General features: G+C 37.7%; 1 protein-coding gene across 14 annotated transcripts in view; it reads right to left on the reverse strand.

The window, feature by feature from the left end:
* Positions 1-19262, reverse strand: part of PEX5L (peroxisomal biogenesis factor 5 like) — a 199162-nt gene that overhangs the window by 6485 nt on the left and 173415 nt on the right. For all 14 annotated transcript variants that reach the window (XM_006910861.1, XM_006910867.1, XM_006910864.1 and 11 more), the window contains 6 exons: positions 8977-9093; positions 6548-6691; positions 3520-3590; positions 2109-2306; positions 1262-1427; positions 714-871 (listed from right to left, as the gene is read on the reverse strand). In XM_006910861.1, coding sequence (XP_006910923.1) covers positions 714-871; positions 1262-1427; positions 2109-2306; positions 3520-3590; positions 6548-6691; positions 8977-9093 — 854 coding nt within the window. The remainder of the gene's footprint in view (positions 1-713; positions 872-1261; positions 1428-2108; positions 2307-3519; positions 3591-6547; positions 6692-8976; positions 9094-19262) is intronic.

Consider the following 19262-nt stretch of genomic DNA (forward strand, 5'->3'; position numbering starts at 1 on the left):
CCTTTTTCCAGTTATGAAAGTGATAAACTATTTATTTAGAAACATAAAAAATAGAAAAAAGAAAGAAGAAAAGAAATCACCCAAACTTTTATTACCCAAAAGAAACAAAGGTCATTTATGTTTCTTTTGAGGAAAAGAGAGAGGATATAAACATGAACGATAATAAGGATTTATAAGAGAAGTAGAAAAGCATTTCAAATAACCCACCATTTAGATTTGTTTTCTTAATTCTTAAATATTAATTTTATTGGTAAATTAGGTTTAGAGAACCTGAATTCTTGATTGTGCTTTGCCAAAAATTGGCCCTGGGACCTTCTTAAGTCATTTTGCTGGGTTTCCCTATCCCCCAAGATTTTCCTTTTCCTTACTTGGAAAATGAAAGTTTGGACTGTTCATGTTTCTAAAGAGTTGCCCTTGGGGTTGTTAAAAATCTGGACAACTTATCCCAACCCAGACTGACTGAACCAAAAGCTCTGGAGGAGGGGCCTGGGAATCTACATTTCACAAGATGCTTACATAACTGCAGCCCTCTTAAAGACTAAGAAACACTAAAGCAAATTGTTCTTGCTTCAATAGGCATTGGGACCTGAAGGTTCAAAGCTTACTCTTAACAGAAGGAAGATTACTCCTACAAAAGGAGATTTTTTTTTACTGGGAAATAATAGTCAGCCATGAGCATGACTCTTGGTTTCCAGCCTGCTGCCATACTTCACCTGTAGGCGCCCAGGTTGATGCAGCTTATCCCCAGATTGTATCTGGATCGGATGAAGCCTGGTTGGATCTCCAGGGCTCGTGTGTAGGCCTCCACAGCTTCCTCACTGCGGTCTCCATTTGCCAAGGTCGCCCCAAGACGGTTCCATAATGAATAGTCCTGATGACAAAACGAGAGCTCTCTAACGACCAGTACAAGACACAATGACAGAGTAGTCCCATATCCCCTGCAGAAGAAGGATGATGGCTACACATTTATCCAGTGCTCATGGACAAGAATCATGACATGGCAAATTACTCAAAATTCTTTATGGACTACTTTGTAAAATGACTTTTATTCATCAAAGAGCAGCTACCATTTAATGCTGTCAAGTAATTTGTGTTTCTATTTCAGGTACTTAAGTATTAACCCCTACAGGAGCATATCGTTACTACTGATCACTTTAAACCATTGACTGTAAAGGATAACAGAAATGTACGAAATGTATCTTGTGAAAACATTTTTTTTTTTTTTAACAGAAAACCTTATGGTTTCTTGCTATGTACTTACCTCTGGCCGAACAGTTAAGGCAGCATTAAATGCATCTATTGCTCTATTAAATTCTCCACTCAGGTGGAACAGTACCCCCAGACCTGTCTGTAGGTCTGGGTCAATCATATCTCCATTTTGGTGGGCGGCTTCCAGATATAATTCCTTCACTCCTTCCAGAACAGAGCTACAAGGGGTGAAAAATGGATTTGTAATTCAAATAATCTAAACATGAATGATTGACTATTATGTTCTCTGTTCCAAGGAAACATTTAAATTACAGTCTGGAAAAATGTTGCTTAAAATATTTTAGTGTAATGAGAGGACTATTAATACTGCATGTTAAAAAATACCTGCTAATTTTTATGAAATATTTTGTCGTACAGAGATACAAACTGTGCTAAGTAAAGTCTCCACAAGGAGAGTTTCATTGACTCTGTAAGTGTCAGTGTAGAAAACCCAAGGGCTAAGTGTCCTGAGGCCTCAGTGAGAAAGAATTTAACATCACGATTTATTGTGATAGAAACAAAATTCCCAGAAGAAAGGAGTTCCATTTTTCCCCATACCTAATTCTCAGGCTTCATAAAGCTTGGCACATTGGTACTTATTATAATTTATTTTAGGTTAATTATATGTCTAAAGCATTTGGCTTTAAAATATGGTACTGATAAATGTTTGTGAGTGCCCACGATGTAGATCATGTGTCCAAAGGTTGGCTCTGGTCTCAGCATGAATCTTTTAAATCAGTGCTGCTCTTCTGGCAGAATGCTGTCCTATAAACCATCTGGAACGGGTGGTGGCGGGGCCCTGAGGCTCGTTAATAACCCTTGTGGTGATTGAGTATACGGGTGTGATTTAATGAGGATACCTATCAACTGGAGACTTAGACATCCGCCGGGTGAGGCCTGGAGATCCCTTCTTGCTCTTCACAAGGTATTTGTACTTTGGATTTTGCTTAATCCAATTCTTTAGAGCTTCACAGGCATCCTGCTGATGGCCGGTGTTAGTGTAACTCACAGCCAAAGCCATCAAAGCTTTCAAGTTATTGGGCTGCAATTCTAAACACCTGAAAGAAGGAAAAAAAAGAAAAAAAGAAAAAAGCCCAGCCATTTTCAGACATTTTGGGAAGCTAGAGCCTGAACAATTCTTTAGAAAATTTGAGGTCTTTATTAATTAAATGGTGCAAAAGTATTGTTAAATCTGTGTTAAATCTCTGGAAAATACCATATTTATTTACATGAAAATTGAGACCTCACCATATTTTTAAGTATGTTAAAACATCCTGATGAGTGCTAGGTTCGGTAATTTTAAAAAATGGTTTTAAAACTACAGAAAGTGTGGCTAATTCCTGCACATAATTTATTAGTAGTTAGTTTAATTAATGAGAAGTAGGGCATATCATTATTTTAACTCTGCTCTGCTATCAATATATTAAATGTACCTGATCCACAAACAAACTGACTCGAACTAAATTTAGACAGCCCAGAAGGAAGACTGTACAGTGTTTTGTAAAGGAGAAGGAATGCACATGGGAATCACCTGGGGATCTGGTAACATGCAGATTCCAATGCAGTGGGCCTGGCATGGGCCCATGGCTGGGCAGGCCTGACAAGCTCCCAGGTGATGACAGTGCTGCTGATAGTCTCTGGTAAGACTTTGAGTAGCAAGCCCTAGATGGTACTTTAGAAGACCATTCATTCATTCATTCATTCATTTATAAGAAACATTAGGAAAAGTAGAAGTCTACTTACTAGGGGCTGTTTTTTCCCCAGGATTTAAATAGGGGCTCTAATCAAATAAGGTGTGATGCTACATGCACCCAAAGTAGTCTAGATCTTCAGTCAGGGGCTCAGGAGTGATACCTTCGGGTTGCTGAAAGTATCTCAGGAGGTGCTCCGTAGACCCCAGGAGCTAAATTTATACTGAGATTATTCTGAGTATGTTTTTCCTGAAGAAACTTTCAGATGCTGCAGAAGGCTAGAATGTTAAAGGGAACTATTTATTCAAGGAGTCTATTTCACGATTGCTTTTGACATAGACTTTTTCGTGCCAATGAGGGTCAATTGATTTTTAGATGGCAAAATACTGCGATTTAGGAACATTATTTCTTTGTAAGTTCTTGTTTTCCAGAGTAAGTGTAAGTAATATGTGGCATCTCAGTACTTATCCTGGCCAAATTCTTTACAATGTACTTAAATTAAGGCTCAAAAAACAAATCTGAAAAACAGGAAGTTCATTAATTAGTGTCCATCAGTGATTTCGCATTTAGCTTCACCTACCTCTGGAGGGCGACAATAGCCGCTTGTTCATTTTCATTCTCTGCCTGGGTTATCCCGAGAAACTGCCATGCCTACAGAAAAAAAACCCCCCAAAACAAAAAAACAACTGATGGCAACATTGCAAGAGGAAGCAGAATCACTCATGTGCTGGAGAGTTGGTTTGTTTACCTGTGACAGATCCCTCTGTGCAGAGCAACCTGTCTCAGATCTTAGAGTCTTGTAAAAGAGAAAAATATCACATGCATTTCTTCAAACTCTTGTGATATCTGGGTCAAGATCCTCTGTCACAAACTCTCAGCATTTATTCTCTCCTGTGATCCACGGAAACCTCTGAGTTTCTGAGATTTCATAATAGTAGGTATCTTAAAACCAAAAGATTATCTATCTATCATCTATCATCTATCAATCATCTATAGATATATAATTCTGCATTTGTGAGGAAAAGAGGTAGAAAAATAACCCAGAAAAGTAGATAAATAGTCTATAAAGTTTGTAATAGGAAATCTCAAGATGTACTAAGTGAAATTAGCTTATATAAATGAAAATCAAGTAGTTATTAGAAGTAATGCAAAATTTAGAAACTGAGGAAAACAAAACAAAATTAAACAAAACCCTCACTGTTCTAATAAAATAACTGTTAAAATGCATAAAAATACATATAAAATGCAATCTAATGTTATATATAATTTTATAGCCTATACTTATGTTTCATTATAAGCACTTTTTTACATTTTTACAAATTCTTTCTACTTATAATTTTTAATTTAAATTTTCTTGAATCGATATCCCATTATTTACTCAACCAATCTCCAATTATTGGTCTAAGGTTGTTTCCAATCCTTTGCTTTTGTAAATAATATGAAGAATATTTTAAAACAGATAATTTTTTTATATCTAGAATAAACGTTTTTAATATAACAAATTTATACTTATACACTTTTAAGAACAATAATTTCACACTATTACAAGAGCAATACGCATCAACGAAACCTCTCATTACACACATTGTCCTTGAATTTGCCGGGCGTGGGGCGAGAATCTGAGTCTTAGGGATTTAAAAAAGATTTAAGACGTGCATAACTCTTCCACCTTTGAGAATCAATACTATGGATGTTTTAAAATAAAACTATATGAAAAAATTGTATCGGCTTTACCCTTATAAATTACTATTATACAAACCATGTAAACTCAAAAATACTAATTATTTCCTCCCAGAATATCAGTGATTCTTTTTAATTTTTCAAATGTACAGAGGGCAGCCTCTATTTTGATCTTATCTTCTGTACATCTTAGAATTCTTCTTAAGAAAAGATTGATGAAACAGTCTTTCTTTGGGGGCTTCTTTCTAGCCTTTGGGCATGGCATCATTTTCACTGTCCACAGATCATTGATTATCCTAGCCTTGGGGTCTCCATGGATTCAGAAGCCCTGGGTCTTTGTCTAGGATCCATTAGTTACCAAGTATCCTAATTTTCTCATTCATGAGTCTGGGATAATAATGTACAACTTATTTATTTTTTTAACCTCCCAGAGTTATGTCAAATGACATAACATATATGAAAATGCATAGCATTTAGAAATGTAAGATGCCATTATTATTTTGGGGAGGCCGATCTATAGTTTTCTCTTCTATAAGGATTCATAGATCTTTTTAAAAATTCCAATATTTTGGTTTAGAATTCCAGCTCTCAGGTCAATCTCATTTCACTGTCAGTCTTTAGACTAACAAGATACCAGAGGCTTTAGTAATCAGTTGTTTTTTTTCTACACAAACTAAGTACAACCAATAGTAATAATGAAGGCTAAATATTGATGTGCTAGGCACTGAACTGAGTACTTTATTCGTATGAACTAATTTAATCCTCACAATATCCAATGAGATAGTTATTATAATCATGATTTTCATTTTACATATGAGGAAACAGAAGCTTAAAGCGTTTAAATGACTTGTCCCACATTAGCTCATAGCTAGCAGTAGAGCATGATTTGAACCTGCACAGTTAGGATAGCAGAGCCTAGAAGCTCAACCACTATTCTATACTGCCTTCTCAGCACCATATATACCCCTCAAAATTTCTGCAAATTCTTCTGGGAATATACTTTATAAGATGTTTCCTGAAAATAATAAACTAAAAAAGAAACCTTTATACCTGCTACTCTCTTATTACAGAATGTAGTGGACCAAAACAGGATTGCAGAAGCCTCTTTGCTGTTCTCCCGGCCTCTGTCTCCCATCATCCTTCACATCTCAGAGAAGGGGTTTTCTAACACGCAGATCAAAATGTGTCCCTCTTCCCTAGTGTTTCCCCATGGCTTTCAGGGTGAAGTTCAAACTCTTGCCTACCTCTTCTTGCCTCCTCTCCTGGCGTTCTCTCCTCCCCTCTCTCCTCTGATCCAATGTTTCAAGTCCCTCTGCTCATCCACAAAACATTCTCTCTAAACAACAACTTGACTCCCCTACTGTCTTTAATCAATCGTCCTTCAAAACTCAGCTTTGGATTCATGGTAGAGGAAGGCTGGGTCAGGCGCCTTGCTCTCTGCTCTCCTAGTCTACTGTGCATACTCTGACACTGTATTTATTACACTGTACTGATTTATTTATCCGTCTCTCTAGATAGACCACTAACGTGCCTTTTCAACTGTTCGATTTTTCTAGTTCTTCAGTGTTTTAAGCCAGTTCCTGGGACAATCCCTGGGACATAGTATGTGCTCAATAAATGTGAAATGAGTAAATCAAAGGTGAGATGTGGTGTGACTCTAGACCCAGATAAAAATATACACTGCCCTCTAAAAACTGCCGAACTTCCAGGTAGGCAATTTTAATTTTTCATTTTCTGTCCCCGCCCTTTATTTTGGAGCCCTGAAGATTTGCTCAGAAAACAGGCTATATCAGACTAAAGCAGGTTAACTCCCTTGGGAACCTCGACTTGATGCAAATGCTACCCAGTAGAGCTCTGTGTCACTATCTGTCCCTCATTTGGACATGAGGCCACTTTCTGAGCATGGCAGGATGAAGGGGAAATGAAACCTCTGCATCTCCAGGGTCCTGAAGAATTGCTGCCTCCATGAACAGAATGGTAACTGGCAGGTCTCCTTCCTTCAGCCTTTTTAGGCCTTCTTCAAATGCCCCCGGCCAGTCCTTGAAGGGGTTTTCAGTGTGGAAGTAATATCCCTACAACACAGAGAAGGGCCAGCACAAGAAGATTCTCACATTCAGTAAGTTCTTTTTAAATTTTAATTTAGTGTAATTAAATTAATTGCAATTAAATTTCAATTACTGCTTTTTCCTTATTATGAATGTACATTTTCATTGTTTAAATTTTAGACGTTATTTTGTTATTGAATAATATGAAAAGATATAAAAAGTTACCCACAATGCTGCAACCTAAAAATGATCCCTGCAAATATTTTGGAGTTTGTTTTTCTTCTGATATTTCTTTTGTTCATTTTGTTTTAGCCACTTCCCCCCCAAAATTTTTAAAATAGTTTTTGGACATATTTTTGCTAGGTGCTGCCACCCAGTCTTCCTGAAGTATTGATACAACGTAGTGTACATCTGTTTATGGACTGTGGCCCTTTTGAGGGCTAATAAACCATTGTAATATCTAAGATTTTTTTTGCCCTTCCACTCTTCAAACCAGTTTTTGCCCCATTGGTGGCTATATTGCCTACTGAGAATGCATGTTTTAAAGTTATAGAGCTTCTTTTATGGTAAAAATTTAAACAATGCAGAATGTACAAATACTCTAGTATTTTTGTATGAGTACATAAATTAAATGAACAAATTCATACTATATATGCCGTTTTGTAGCTTAAGCCCCACTTAGTTTTAGTTATTATAGTTATTTATATTATATTTAAATTTATTTAATCAATACCATACTGACGAACATTCAGATTACTTTCACTTTTTTAATCGTTATAAATAAAGTTACAGTGAAAGCCTCATCTCAAATCTTTTTCTGCACTGATTATTACCATATGATAAATTTCTAGAGGGCTTTATTAGGCTAAAAGCTTTGAAATATTTTGAGGCCTGTGATATATGTGGGTGAATTGTTTTAGAGAAAGTGTGTCTCAATTTAAACTCTCATGAGAAGTATCTGAGAGACATTATTTGTGGTAACCTTACTAGCATAGATTATCATAAAATTCTTTTTAATTTGATAGATACAAAGAAGCTAGTCTGATAATGCTAAGGTTTTGAAATAGAACAAATGGAGACCTTTATTCTTCATAGGTGCTTAGAAAGACAAAACCCCTTATCAAAAGCCACAGGGTATGACCAGCTTATGTAGTGGTGTTACAGATATGTGGTCCCAGGAGTGAGGAACTCAAGGTCCCAGTCATGTCTCAGGTTCAAGGATTATAGCCCAGAGTCTGATAATCTGCATCAATGTTCTTCTTGTGTAGTTTTTCTTTTTTCTTTTTTCTTTTCTTTCGTTCATTCTTTCTTTCTTTTTTTTTGTGGAAGAGACAGTCATTTTTAATGAGATGGTTGTTCTGATTTTATGAGATTGCCTGGCCTACTGAGGGACACAGAACATTGGGAAGAGAGAGACTATTTAATGACTATGTAGACTGCAAATCCCCTAAAATCAGAAACTATTAACATCATTTCTCCAGTATCTAGTGCAAAGTAGACACAAGTAAATATCAGTTGGATTGAGCTACATATCACAGAAATTACTTAGAACTAAATATTACTGAGACCTTTTCCACTACAAAAATCATAATATAAATATATACTATATATGTCCCCCCGCCCCCACCCTGTGTAAGAAAATTCCACATCTCTTTGTATCTTTCAAGTCATTTAAACTTATTTCTCAAGGTTTGTTTGTTTGTTTTCAACTGTTTTTTAAAAGCATAAATCTAGGGGCAACTGGGACTTCATGGGTAATTTGACTGGTTGTTCACTGTGCTTACAGATTTGTTGGGGCTTCTGTCAGAGACTATTTCTGAGGAATCCCCTTGAGACTTGATCTGGTTGTGTGAAAGGTATCTTTACCACTGAGTTTTTTGCTAGCTGTCTAATGACCAAGTGTGAAATACAGTCCTAAGTCCTGCCTTACTCCCTGCCCATTGATATAACTTCTGTATGCTCATGGGCATGACTGATGACAAAACGCATTATGGAATTAGCCCAGTTCTTGTTCCAACCTACCCTCAATGTCAATTAGTTCAGCAACTAGCCCACAGTCAGGATCCAACATCTGCCAAATTTTCTGTTTTAACATTGATAAAAATAAGGATATTCCATTCCAGTTTTGCTGCCTTCACACACTGAATGATTATACTGTTTTCATCTACCAGAATTTCTTCTAGGTCAGATTGACATTAAATTGTCTGCTTGCTTCTTGTATTTTTCACAAATTGTTATCAACTAATTTATAAAAATATGATCCAAAGAGGTTAAAAAAATCGGTCAGCATGTATAGGAAGAGAATCGGTCACCTTCTCGCTAGCTGAGATTGTAACTTGGTTCTGGGCTTCTTGGTTCTCAGATATCCAGTTCCTCCGGGCCATTTCTTCCCATTCTGCTTGCATCTTATCCCAAAACTCTGTGTCCGACTAAGAGACAGGAAAAATGAAGAGAGAAGGATTTAAGAACATGCTATATCATTTGGTTTATTTCCAGGAAGACAATTTTACTGATAGATCAAATGAATTCTAAGGAGGAATAAAATGTTGAAACTGGCCACATCCAACTCAGACGTTGAAGAGCTTCTGGAGGGTACTCAGTGGTCAAAGTGTTGAAATGGATTAATTGTGACTTTTTCCAGCAGGAAAATAGCTACCATCTGAAGGACCTGGATCACATATCCATTACTTGAACAATTTCAAATGTGGGTACCAGACACACATTTTAGGAAGGGTGCTTTCTCCTTGAATTGCTCCTAGGATATGAGGAATTGGAGCAACAGCTTTGGGACTGTTTGGGCAGTGATTCGGGAGGCAGCTGTCTGTAGACAAAGGAAAGTAACATTAGTTGATCCTACTCTGTTCCAAGCACTGTGCTAGAAGAAAACTGAGCCTAGAGGGTTGTGGTCACAAAACTAGGGATGCACAGGATCTGAACCCTAGTCTGGCTTCCAAACTCACACTTAGCAGCTTATGGCAAACTTGGTGTTAAAGAATGAAGGACTCTGGCTTTGGTTTCGAACTTCACTAAGTCTTCTTCAAGGTTTTTTTCTATGGCGAAATGATATTTTCTCCATATAATTTTCTTTTACATCTTCTAAAAAGGAAATTGGGCCATTTGTTCTTTACTTCAGAGGAGATGTGAGTTCCTGGATGGAAGCAGACCTTTTCTGCAAGATTTGTCCCAGATGTGCTTCTATTTCATTAAGCCTAAAAAGAATGCTTTAGGTGTCCTGTAAGGAGAAAAAAGGGACAAGTATCTTAAAGAACTTAAGGAGGAAGGGGAACTTTTCAGAGGTAAGGAAAGAGAAGGAGGATGGGGGGTTCTGAGATGGGTGGGAGACTGATGCTTAGCTTTTAGGTGTTTCCCTGGCAAATTGGCCGAACCACCAAGAGGATGACAGAGGGTGTGCCTGGCGTGGTGGGGGTGCTGACTTGAACGCTGATCTCCATGTGTCAGGGAAATAGAAGGAAACTGGATTTCAAGGAATCACTTGGGGCTTGGTCTGAAGTTAGTAGTCAATGTGACAAATAAGAGGATGAAGACTCTGTCTTTGTTTTTTGGCACCACATAAGCTTTCCAGATTTGGTGCTCGAAACTAAGTTACCTGACAGTGTGGTAAGACAGATGCTTAGAAACCACTTTACTTTCCTTAAAGAAAACAAAGAAGTGGGTATTCCTTGAATATCTGAGTCTGGGGCTGAGATCCATACTCTTTACTGCAAATCTCAATTTCTATGATCTAAGTCTAGTGACTTGTTGGCACACCATCAACCTGACTTGCGGTCGCCCTTCACCTTTTGATTCTCCCAATCTCACCCTCCACTCTGCCCTGACGTCTGGGTAGTGGTTGTCCTGTGACGGGAACTCTTCTTCAAAGTTGTTTTGAATGATAAATATAACCTTATCTCTTCCACATATAAATGTTCAGGGAATGAAGGCAAGCCCAGTGAGATTAATTCCAGGCTACTAAATAAATAGGTCTTGTTCTCTTTGATTATATCTAGAATACTCATTCCTACCACAGAAATGGGTCCTGTCCTTTCAATGGGGGCATTTTCTCAATGAAGACTCTTGACAATCCATGTCTGGGATGCTAGAAGCATGTGGAATGGCCACCACTTATCTAGGTTAAGGTTAAGAATAAAATTCAAAATTTCTTTTTCAATGAAATTTTGAATTCTAATAGAATACTAAATTGTTCAAACAGTAATCTCAGATACACAAAAGCAATGGCTAGATATAATACTAGAGGAAAATATGCTATCTTGTTAAGGGCAATCTATCTTTGAATGAAGGGACGATAGGTGATGTTTTTCCGCTTCTTTACATTTTTCCGTACTTTCTGAATTTTCTGAGTATGCATTGATTTTATAATTATAAAAAGATTAAAAACAGCAATAAAAAAGAAAAATAAATTAGTTTTCCTTTTTCAATACTATGAAAGCTCAACATTTATATACTGAAGAGTTAGGAGAAAATTTCTAGAGACTCATTTTCTTGAATAGCTTTTCAAAGATGCATGTTCAACATGTCTGCATAGACACTAAGAGAAATCTGTCAAGTGAATTTTATAATGTTTACTGACTTTCCCAAGCCCCCTGGTGGGTGATGTGAAATGTCAATGACTTCAAGTACTTCTAAGGCAGTTACGTGTTTCCCTAGTGAGAGTCCCTAGAATTTAAAGCTATTACAAACCTTCTGAATGAAAGTATGAGGAGGATTTTATAATGTGTACATCTGGGTTACAAAAGGGTGCATCACCTTTCCTGCAGTTTCAAATTAGAGCAAGAGATGCATAAATAAGACTGCTGTGGGAAACAGAGCCACAGCGAAGGTGGGGCAGCCAGGCTGTCATTTAATGAGATACACCAGGACTTTCTGTTATCGCTTTGGATGAGTTTTGCTGACTAATTAAAGTGCACAGCACAGTTTCATTTAATTACAGAAGACTACTTTTAGCACAATCAATTTTCATCCATCTCAGAATCCAGACTTCATTCACGTAACTGCAATTAACATTGCTTCTTTTTCTATTTCTAATCAATTTCAGAGAAACCTGAAACATATTTGAATTTTAAACATTTAAGACATGACCGAGGGGATTTAATGTATTGATGATTTTCTTAGCTGTTCTGGGATTTTTAGATTGTGTTTTATATTCTACAGGCGATAAATTACTGCTTGCACCAGAAATGAGCTATTGTTTGCAATCCATTTTCATTTTAAAAAATAGCTTTTTGGTGATAACAATGGTAGATGTTTATAAAAAACTTGGGATATGCAGCATGATGGCGCAGAACAGTAGCTTTCTCTTCAGATGAACCTGGGAACAAATTCTGGCTCCATTTCCAACCCACAAGTCCTTTAACCTCTCTAGGTCTCATTTTCCTTACCTTTAAAATGAAGACATAATAGTGATCTTGGTTAGTCATTGTGATAACTACATGAGAAAAATATATCTGAGGCATAGAGCACATGGTAAATGGTCAATAAAAGTAGGTTCTTAAACGTGTTTTTGTAACATTGAAAAATATAAAGAATGAACAAAAATCATCCATAGCTTCAAAGCTCAAAGACACTTTTGTGAGTATTTTGGTATTTTAATTTTCTGTAAATACGTATCTTCTTCCAAATATCTTTCTTTTCTTCATTTAAATCTTTTGTTTCTATCTAATTATTCGACAATTGGAGGAAAGTTAAGACTATTATAGTAAAAATGGATTGTTTTGTAGCAATTAAAACAGTATTTATTAAGAGTTCATTACAACATGAAATAGTCCTTGAGTTATAACATTCCATGATAAGTAGTATGATCACAATGATAGAAAACAACAACAAATAATATACTAGGGTAAAAAGACTACAAAGCAATGCACCAATAGCACTGCTTGCATGTGATGGGATTATGTGTAATTTGTCCATCACCTTTTCTTATACTTTTCAGCATTTCCCAGATTTTCTCTTGCTAGCATGTGTTACTTTGGTAAAAAAGTGAAATTTGATTTTAAAATGCTGACTTCTTTTCAATTTTATTTCCTCTATGATGTCTTTTCTAATGACCCCCACATTAGAATAATTTCTTGCTTCTCTGAATTCTTTAACACAGATAATCTGTGTAAGTGGTTTGGAAGAAGTATGAGCTAGAAGCTGCCATTACCCCTGTGAACTGGAACAAATAACTTTAACTCCTCTATACATTATTTTTTCTCATTTGTAAGGTGAGAAAACTGGGTTTATTAGGCAAATAGCTCAGGCTTCTTTGTCTATGCAGATTGACTCAGAAGATCAGAATAAGAGGAAAGGAAGATCTTAGCTCAGGATTACAATGTTTTTTCTTTTTTTCTTTTTTTTTTAAAGGGGTCTTCTAGCCTGTTCACCGATCTCCAAAAATTATAATTTAAAGTATATTTGACAAATGGCAAAATTAAATATTAATTAGATTAAAATATTGAAAATAAGAAAATTAGTTTAGAACCAGGAAATTTTTAAAGAATAGTAGCATATAACCAGTTCCCATTCACCAAGTCTATTTTGGTCATCCTTGAATTAAAATAGAGACACCTTCAGTTTTGTGGGTAACCATAATTGTCAATTAGAAAAATTCTAGGATTCTGCCTGAAAGGAGTCTGGCTTTCTTTTTGCCTCTTTAGCCGTCCACTGATTAACCATTACTGGATCTAAACTTTAAAAAAGAACCAATCAACCAAACAACCAATCAATCCACCTGTTTTATATGTGCAAAAGAAAAGAGAGTACCCCTTGCATTGAGAGGAATAAAAAATCACTATGCAAGTTTGGGTAAAATATTTGCCACACAATGAACAACTTTTGTTATAGTGAAATTATGTGCAGTCTGTTTGGGACCTCATTGCCTTAAAATTGCCTAGGCTGGTGAAGAGTGGCCGAAATGTCCCCGCTCATCACATCTCTTGTTGACTAAGAGCTCAGTATTAGTTGAGGATTCTGTATGGCTGCCCAAAGAATATATTCAACGTGGGGCTGCAATCATAGAATTTGGATTGGTCAGAATTTTGCGGGGGGGAGGGGCGGGGGAGAGCATTGGTCAGAATTAGTTTGAGCTCTGGATATAGTCCTGGGTGTCCCACATAGTGAGAATCATTGACATATTGGAATCTACTCAGTCAACAATGATAGGGCAAGAGTAACCTTGTTTATGAAGCAATTTACCTGGTAAAGCAAGGTCAGAGGGGTGATGAGAGCTGAGCAAGCCAGCTTAGCCTTGTGCAGACAGCAGAACTAGGACAAATCGATGGTAGTTCCCGGGGGACAGACTTTTATCAAACAGTATGAAACTGCCTGAAAATGGAATGGGCTACTTTCTTCTGAGAAGAATGGGTTTTGGAACATTAGAATTATTCAAACAGAAATGGAATGACCAATGTAAGGAGTGATTAGATGGAGGTTTGACTCAAAGCATTCTTCAGTTTTTTACAAGTCTGAGTCTCTCTGGTGGCAACATTATTAATAAATTGATTTACTGACTGAAACTGGAAGGCTCAAAATTAATAAAATCTCTACGAGATAAGAAATGGATTTACCATGCACACCTCTTTCTCAATCTAAACAGTGTAGAGAAGAAAACATGTGGGGTTTGGCATCAGGTACAACAGGCTGAATCTGGCTGTGCCCCTTGTCATGTGACCTCTTTAACTCTCGCGAGGAGGAAGAATAGAAAGAAAAGAATAGAAAACTACCTTAGATTCTTTATTAGTAGTTCCTCTTGGTTGCCTTCTGACATCCTGCTCAAGCCTTGTACTGCATTATTTCCTGCTTCCTGTGCCCTTTTTTCCTCTTCCTATCATTTTCAATTTTCCTCCCCACGTTTCTGTAGCTAATCTGCGGGCACATTGTTTGGTGAGAGCCTCAGGTTATTTGCCCAGGTGCCTGCCAACATCTGCAGCGCTGGCCCGCTCCATTAAACAAGAAAGCATCTGTAACCCAGAGGCAACTAGAACATCTACATTGAGTACTAGTACCAATATTTTTGTTTTTCAATACTTCTGAACCACACAGTTTACAGTTTATGGAACTGCATCCTCTGTCTAACCTGGGAGGTATTCTTTTTCAGTTATGAATATAAAATAACATTAACATCCAGTCCCTTAGTTCTCAATATTATAAATTCTAAGCCCTTTACATACATCGGCCCAGTTAATCCACACAATCATTCTAATAGACCTTTTACTCTACGAGGGGGATGTAAGCTGTAGTTCCTAAATGTATTCATCTTGAAATTCTGAGAGAGAGAAGAACTGTGTGTGTGTGTGTGTGTGTGTGTGTGTGTGTGTGTGTGTGTCTGTGTCTGTGTGTGATTAGGGTTCTCCAGAATGCAGCTTGGAAAATGCTGATACAGAGACGCAGAGCGTGAGAAGTTAAAATTCCACATAAACAGATCGTTGGTGGGATAAATTTGGTGTATCCTGAGAAGTCATCAGGGATAGGAATTTGCCACACATAGTTTGTTTTCATGTGATTGTTTCCAGTGAAACTCGGAATTCCAATTAGCCAGCAGGTTCTCTAATCCTCACATCTGCTGTGTGAATCAGAATTCTTCAAAATTGAAATTCTAGAGAGAGAAGAACTGTGTGTGTGTGTGTGTGTGTGTGTGTGTGTGTGTGTGTGTGTGTCTGTGTCTGTGTGTGATTAGGGTTCTCCAGAATGCAGCTTGGAAAATGCTGATACAGAGACGCAGAGCGTGAGAAGTTAAAATTCCACATAAACAGATCGTTGGTGGGATAAATTTGGTGTATCCTGAGAAGTCATCAGGGATAGGAATTTGCCACACATAGTTTGTTTTCATGTGATTGTTTCCAGTGAAACTCGGAATTCCAATTAGCCAGCAGGTTCTCTAATCCTCACATCTGCTGTGTGAATCAGAATTCTTCAAAATTTTGTTGTTGTTATTGTTCTAGAAAAGGAAATGAAACCCAGAATGTGGAGGAAAGAATTAAAATAATTTTTGTATGTTTTTGGAAGACAACTCATTTGATGTATTTATCTTCTCAATACTAACTAGTCGTTGGAATGGCCTTTGAAACTACATGTAATTATGTATACACATTGGACAAAGACTGGAAGAAACACAAAAAATGATAACGGTTAATATATTAGTGTAGTGGGATTTCTGGATAGTTCTTAACCTTTCATCTCCCAACCTTTAGATTTCCCTTATTGTTGTTGCTTTTAATATAACTTAGGAGAAACTCTTTGATAAAGGAATTATTTTCTGGTGACAACAACCTTCAAGTTCTACTATTGTTTTGGGACCTGCAAAACATGCAAACAGTCTTTATATTGGGAATAGTGATTAAGGGTAGGAGTTCTGGAGTTAGACTGTTCGGAATTCCAACTCCATCACTTAATTGTGGTGTGACTTTGAATGAGTTACCTAATTTATGTTCCTGTTTTACCATGGGAGGAACAGTCGCCTGATAGGGCTGCTGTAAAGCACTGGGCTACCCACCAGGGGAAGCATTCACAGCTACAACTAAAGCAAGCTGGGGAGGTCTGGGTGTTTATACAGATTCCTTCCTCTTCCCCTTTCCTTTGTTGCAGGGCAATACCACAGGCTGGTTTAGAAGCAGTTTCTTTTGCAATGCTTTTTCCTGGTGCTAAAGAATTCTACCTGCTGTATCTAATGCCCATGCTGACACTACCTTTCGCTGTGGAAATCCCCACTTCATCTTTTAGGGTTATTTAAGGAAAAGAAAAACAAAAACAAAAACAAAAACAAAAAAACTGATGTAGTCATTTTGACAGAAAAGTCAGGTTAAAAAAAAAATCACTTATTGTATTGATAATATTGTACTGACATTTTGACTTTCTCCCGTTTTCTTTTTCACTACCTGATAGTCACAACAGTTGACGAGGTGTAAATACAGAGTCTAGGTCGAGTTTGTTACTTTAAGAAGGTATTAGTAAGGAAAATGGCTGAAATTGTTTTCTCTGACACTGAAATCAAACTGGCTGACTCAAGGGCAAGGCAAGGATTCTGAAAGGCTGCCAGGAGCCCCTCTGCCCTGGACCAGGTTGGTGGGGTCAGGGGGGAAGGGGAACATGTTCATGCTACTCGGTGTTAATACCCAGCTACTCATAGCTCCTATGGAGCTAGGTAGTTTCTGTTACACCCATCAATGCCTTAAAAAAGTGCCAGATGGTCAAAATCATCACACATTCTCCTGTATATTGATTTATTGGCCTGTGAGGATTAATTTGGATAGAACTGGAGAAATATTTTCTCTGCCAAGGATACTCAGCATTGCATCTAGCTTCTTGGCATCAACCTCCTCCTTCCCAGTATCAAAACACAGAAGAGAAGCCCAACAAAATGCCAGGCTAGAGACGCCGCTGGCCCGCGAGGAAATCTGCCATCATAGCGCTCTTTTCTGCAGAACCTAACACAACGGAGAGGAGGCTGTGGATGGATTGGCATTCTTCTATTTTTAGTTATTAGACTGTACTGGCAAGATTTGCTGGACTTTAATAAATGCCATATCCTCGCATTGGTCTCAGGAGTTACTGTGTAATTAGGAACACATTTGGAAGGACCAGGCAGAACATTTTTAAAAAGAAATACTTAGATGTACAAGATGGTAGTGCTTTTCTAATGTCTTTATAAAATGGATTTTCTTTCCCATACAGAACATCTTTTATCGAGGTGATTCATAAAATTTGAGAGTAGCATCATAAGATAATTCTTTTGTCAAAGAGTTTCTTTTAAGTTATTTTAAAAGCAGCAACAATAAGGGAAATCAAGGGAAAATAAAAAGTAATTTATTATATATACTCATACATTTAATTTACTCATGCAGCCAAATTATTGACAAGCCTAGTATGTAGCAGGCAATGTTCCAGTTGACTTGGCTGTAGCAGAACAAGACAGATGCTGATTTTGCCACCAGAGTGTGCAGTCTGATAGGCATAGACGAATGCAATACAGTACTGTGAGATAAGGGGAGAAAAGTGCTTTCAGAGCAAAGAGGAGGGGAACCCAACGTAGATTTGGAAGTTCAGGAAATTTCCTGGAAGCAGTAAAAGCCAACTGAGACTCTAAGAGCAGAAGTTAGCCAGGCAATGGGGTGAAGAAAAAACACTTCTGGAAATGTTCCTAGAGCATGTGCAAAAAAAAGAGCTAAGAGGAAGATTACAAAGCCTATTTTGGGTACATAATTTCTCATGATGCCAGTCTTGACATCAAGGGGGGAGTCAGAGCTGAGGATGTACAAGCAAGGATGGTCCAGATCATGAAGCACCTTACAAAGCTAGGTCAATGAGTTTGGATCTGAGTTTTAGAAAGATTACTCTGGCTGAAGCGAAGGGAATGGAATAAGTGCAGCATTCCATTCTCCACTCTGGAGGCAGTGAGACCAATTACAAGGCTGTTACAGTTGTCTGTATAAGAGATGATGATGACCAGAGTAGAGCGTTGGCAATGAAGATGGAGAGAAATGGGTGGACTTGAGAGATATTTGATAGAATCAACAAGACTCAATATTTGATTAGATGTTGGGAGAGAGATAGATGTTGTGGGGAGGAGGGTTGGAGGAAGAGAGACATGAGGCTTTTTGCTCAGGGATCCCTATGTCTGAGTTAAAGAATAGAGAAAGTGGAGTAGAATTATGACAACGAGCTCAGGTCTGGATACGTTCGTCAGGTGCCTTTGATACATTTGAGCAGAGATGTTGAGTAGGCTGTGGGCTACATGGTTTTGGTCTCAGAAAGAAAATCAGAAGCAGAGAAGTGGATTTGGAGTCATCAGCATGTGAGTGATGGCTAGAATCACACAAGAGGGTACGTTCAGCTAGTGAGAGTTTATCAAGAGAGGTGAGCAGGCTGTGCCTGGCGTTGGCCTCCGAGGAACAAGGATTAGGCAGAAGAAGAAGAACTCGAAAGGGAGGAAGAGTGTGGAGTCAGAAAATCTGACAGAAGAGAATCAGTGGAGGAAGGTTCAACAGGGTCGAAAGCTGCCGAGAAGTTAAATTAGGCTGAAGCATGTCTATGAGCGTGAACGGTAATGGGGATGCGATGATTTTGTCCAGATCAATATCCGTGGAACAGGGGTGGAAGTCAGATTACCACGGATTGAAAACAAATGAAAATAAAAAGATACACACTCTGTCATACATTGTAGCAGTAAATAAAACCATCTTTGGGGGATTTGTGGAGTTACTGAAATTGTGAAGTAGCTGAAACATCCTGATCTGCCCTTAACTGGCTTTTCCCTTCTCAGTTCTATGCATTTATACCTACCCATTACCCACCTATCCATCTACTTATCTATCTAGCTAATCTTTAAGTGTTAAGCTAAAAGCCTCATTTGAATCATAGCCAAGGCTAAGGATGGGATTGGGATAGCAAAAGAAACTGCCATGTTTTATTCTTCTGTTTTTTGTCTCATAGAATCTGAGCATCACAACAGGAAGAAAGAAGAGTTAGGAGCATCTGGTCCACTCCTTGCTTAAGGAGATGAATTGTAGGCGTTGGGGCAGAAGAGAGATAAATCAGGAAGCTATTGCAGTAATCTGGGATGAGACCAGGGTGACTGAAATGGGAACAGAGAGGAAAGAGTAAGAGT

This window comes from Pteropus alecto, unplaced genomic scaffold (assembly GCF_000325575.1).
Source record: "Pteropus alecto unplaced genomic scaffold, ASM32557v1 scaffold33, whole genome shotgun sequence".
In the NCBI taxonomy this organism is placed as follows: Eukaryota; Metazoa; Chordata; class Mammalia; order Chiroptera; family Pteropodidae; genus Pteropus; species Pteropus alecto.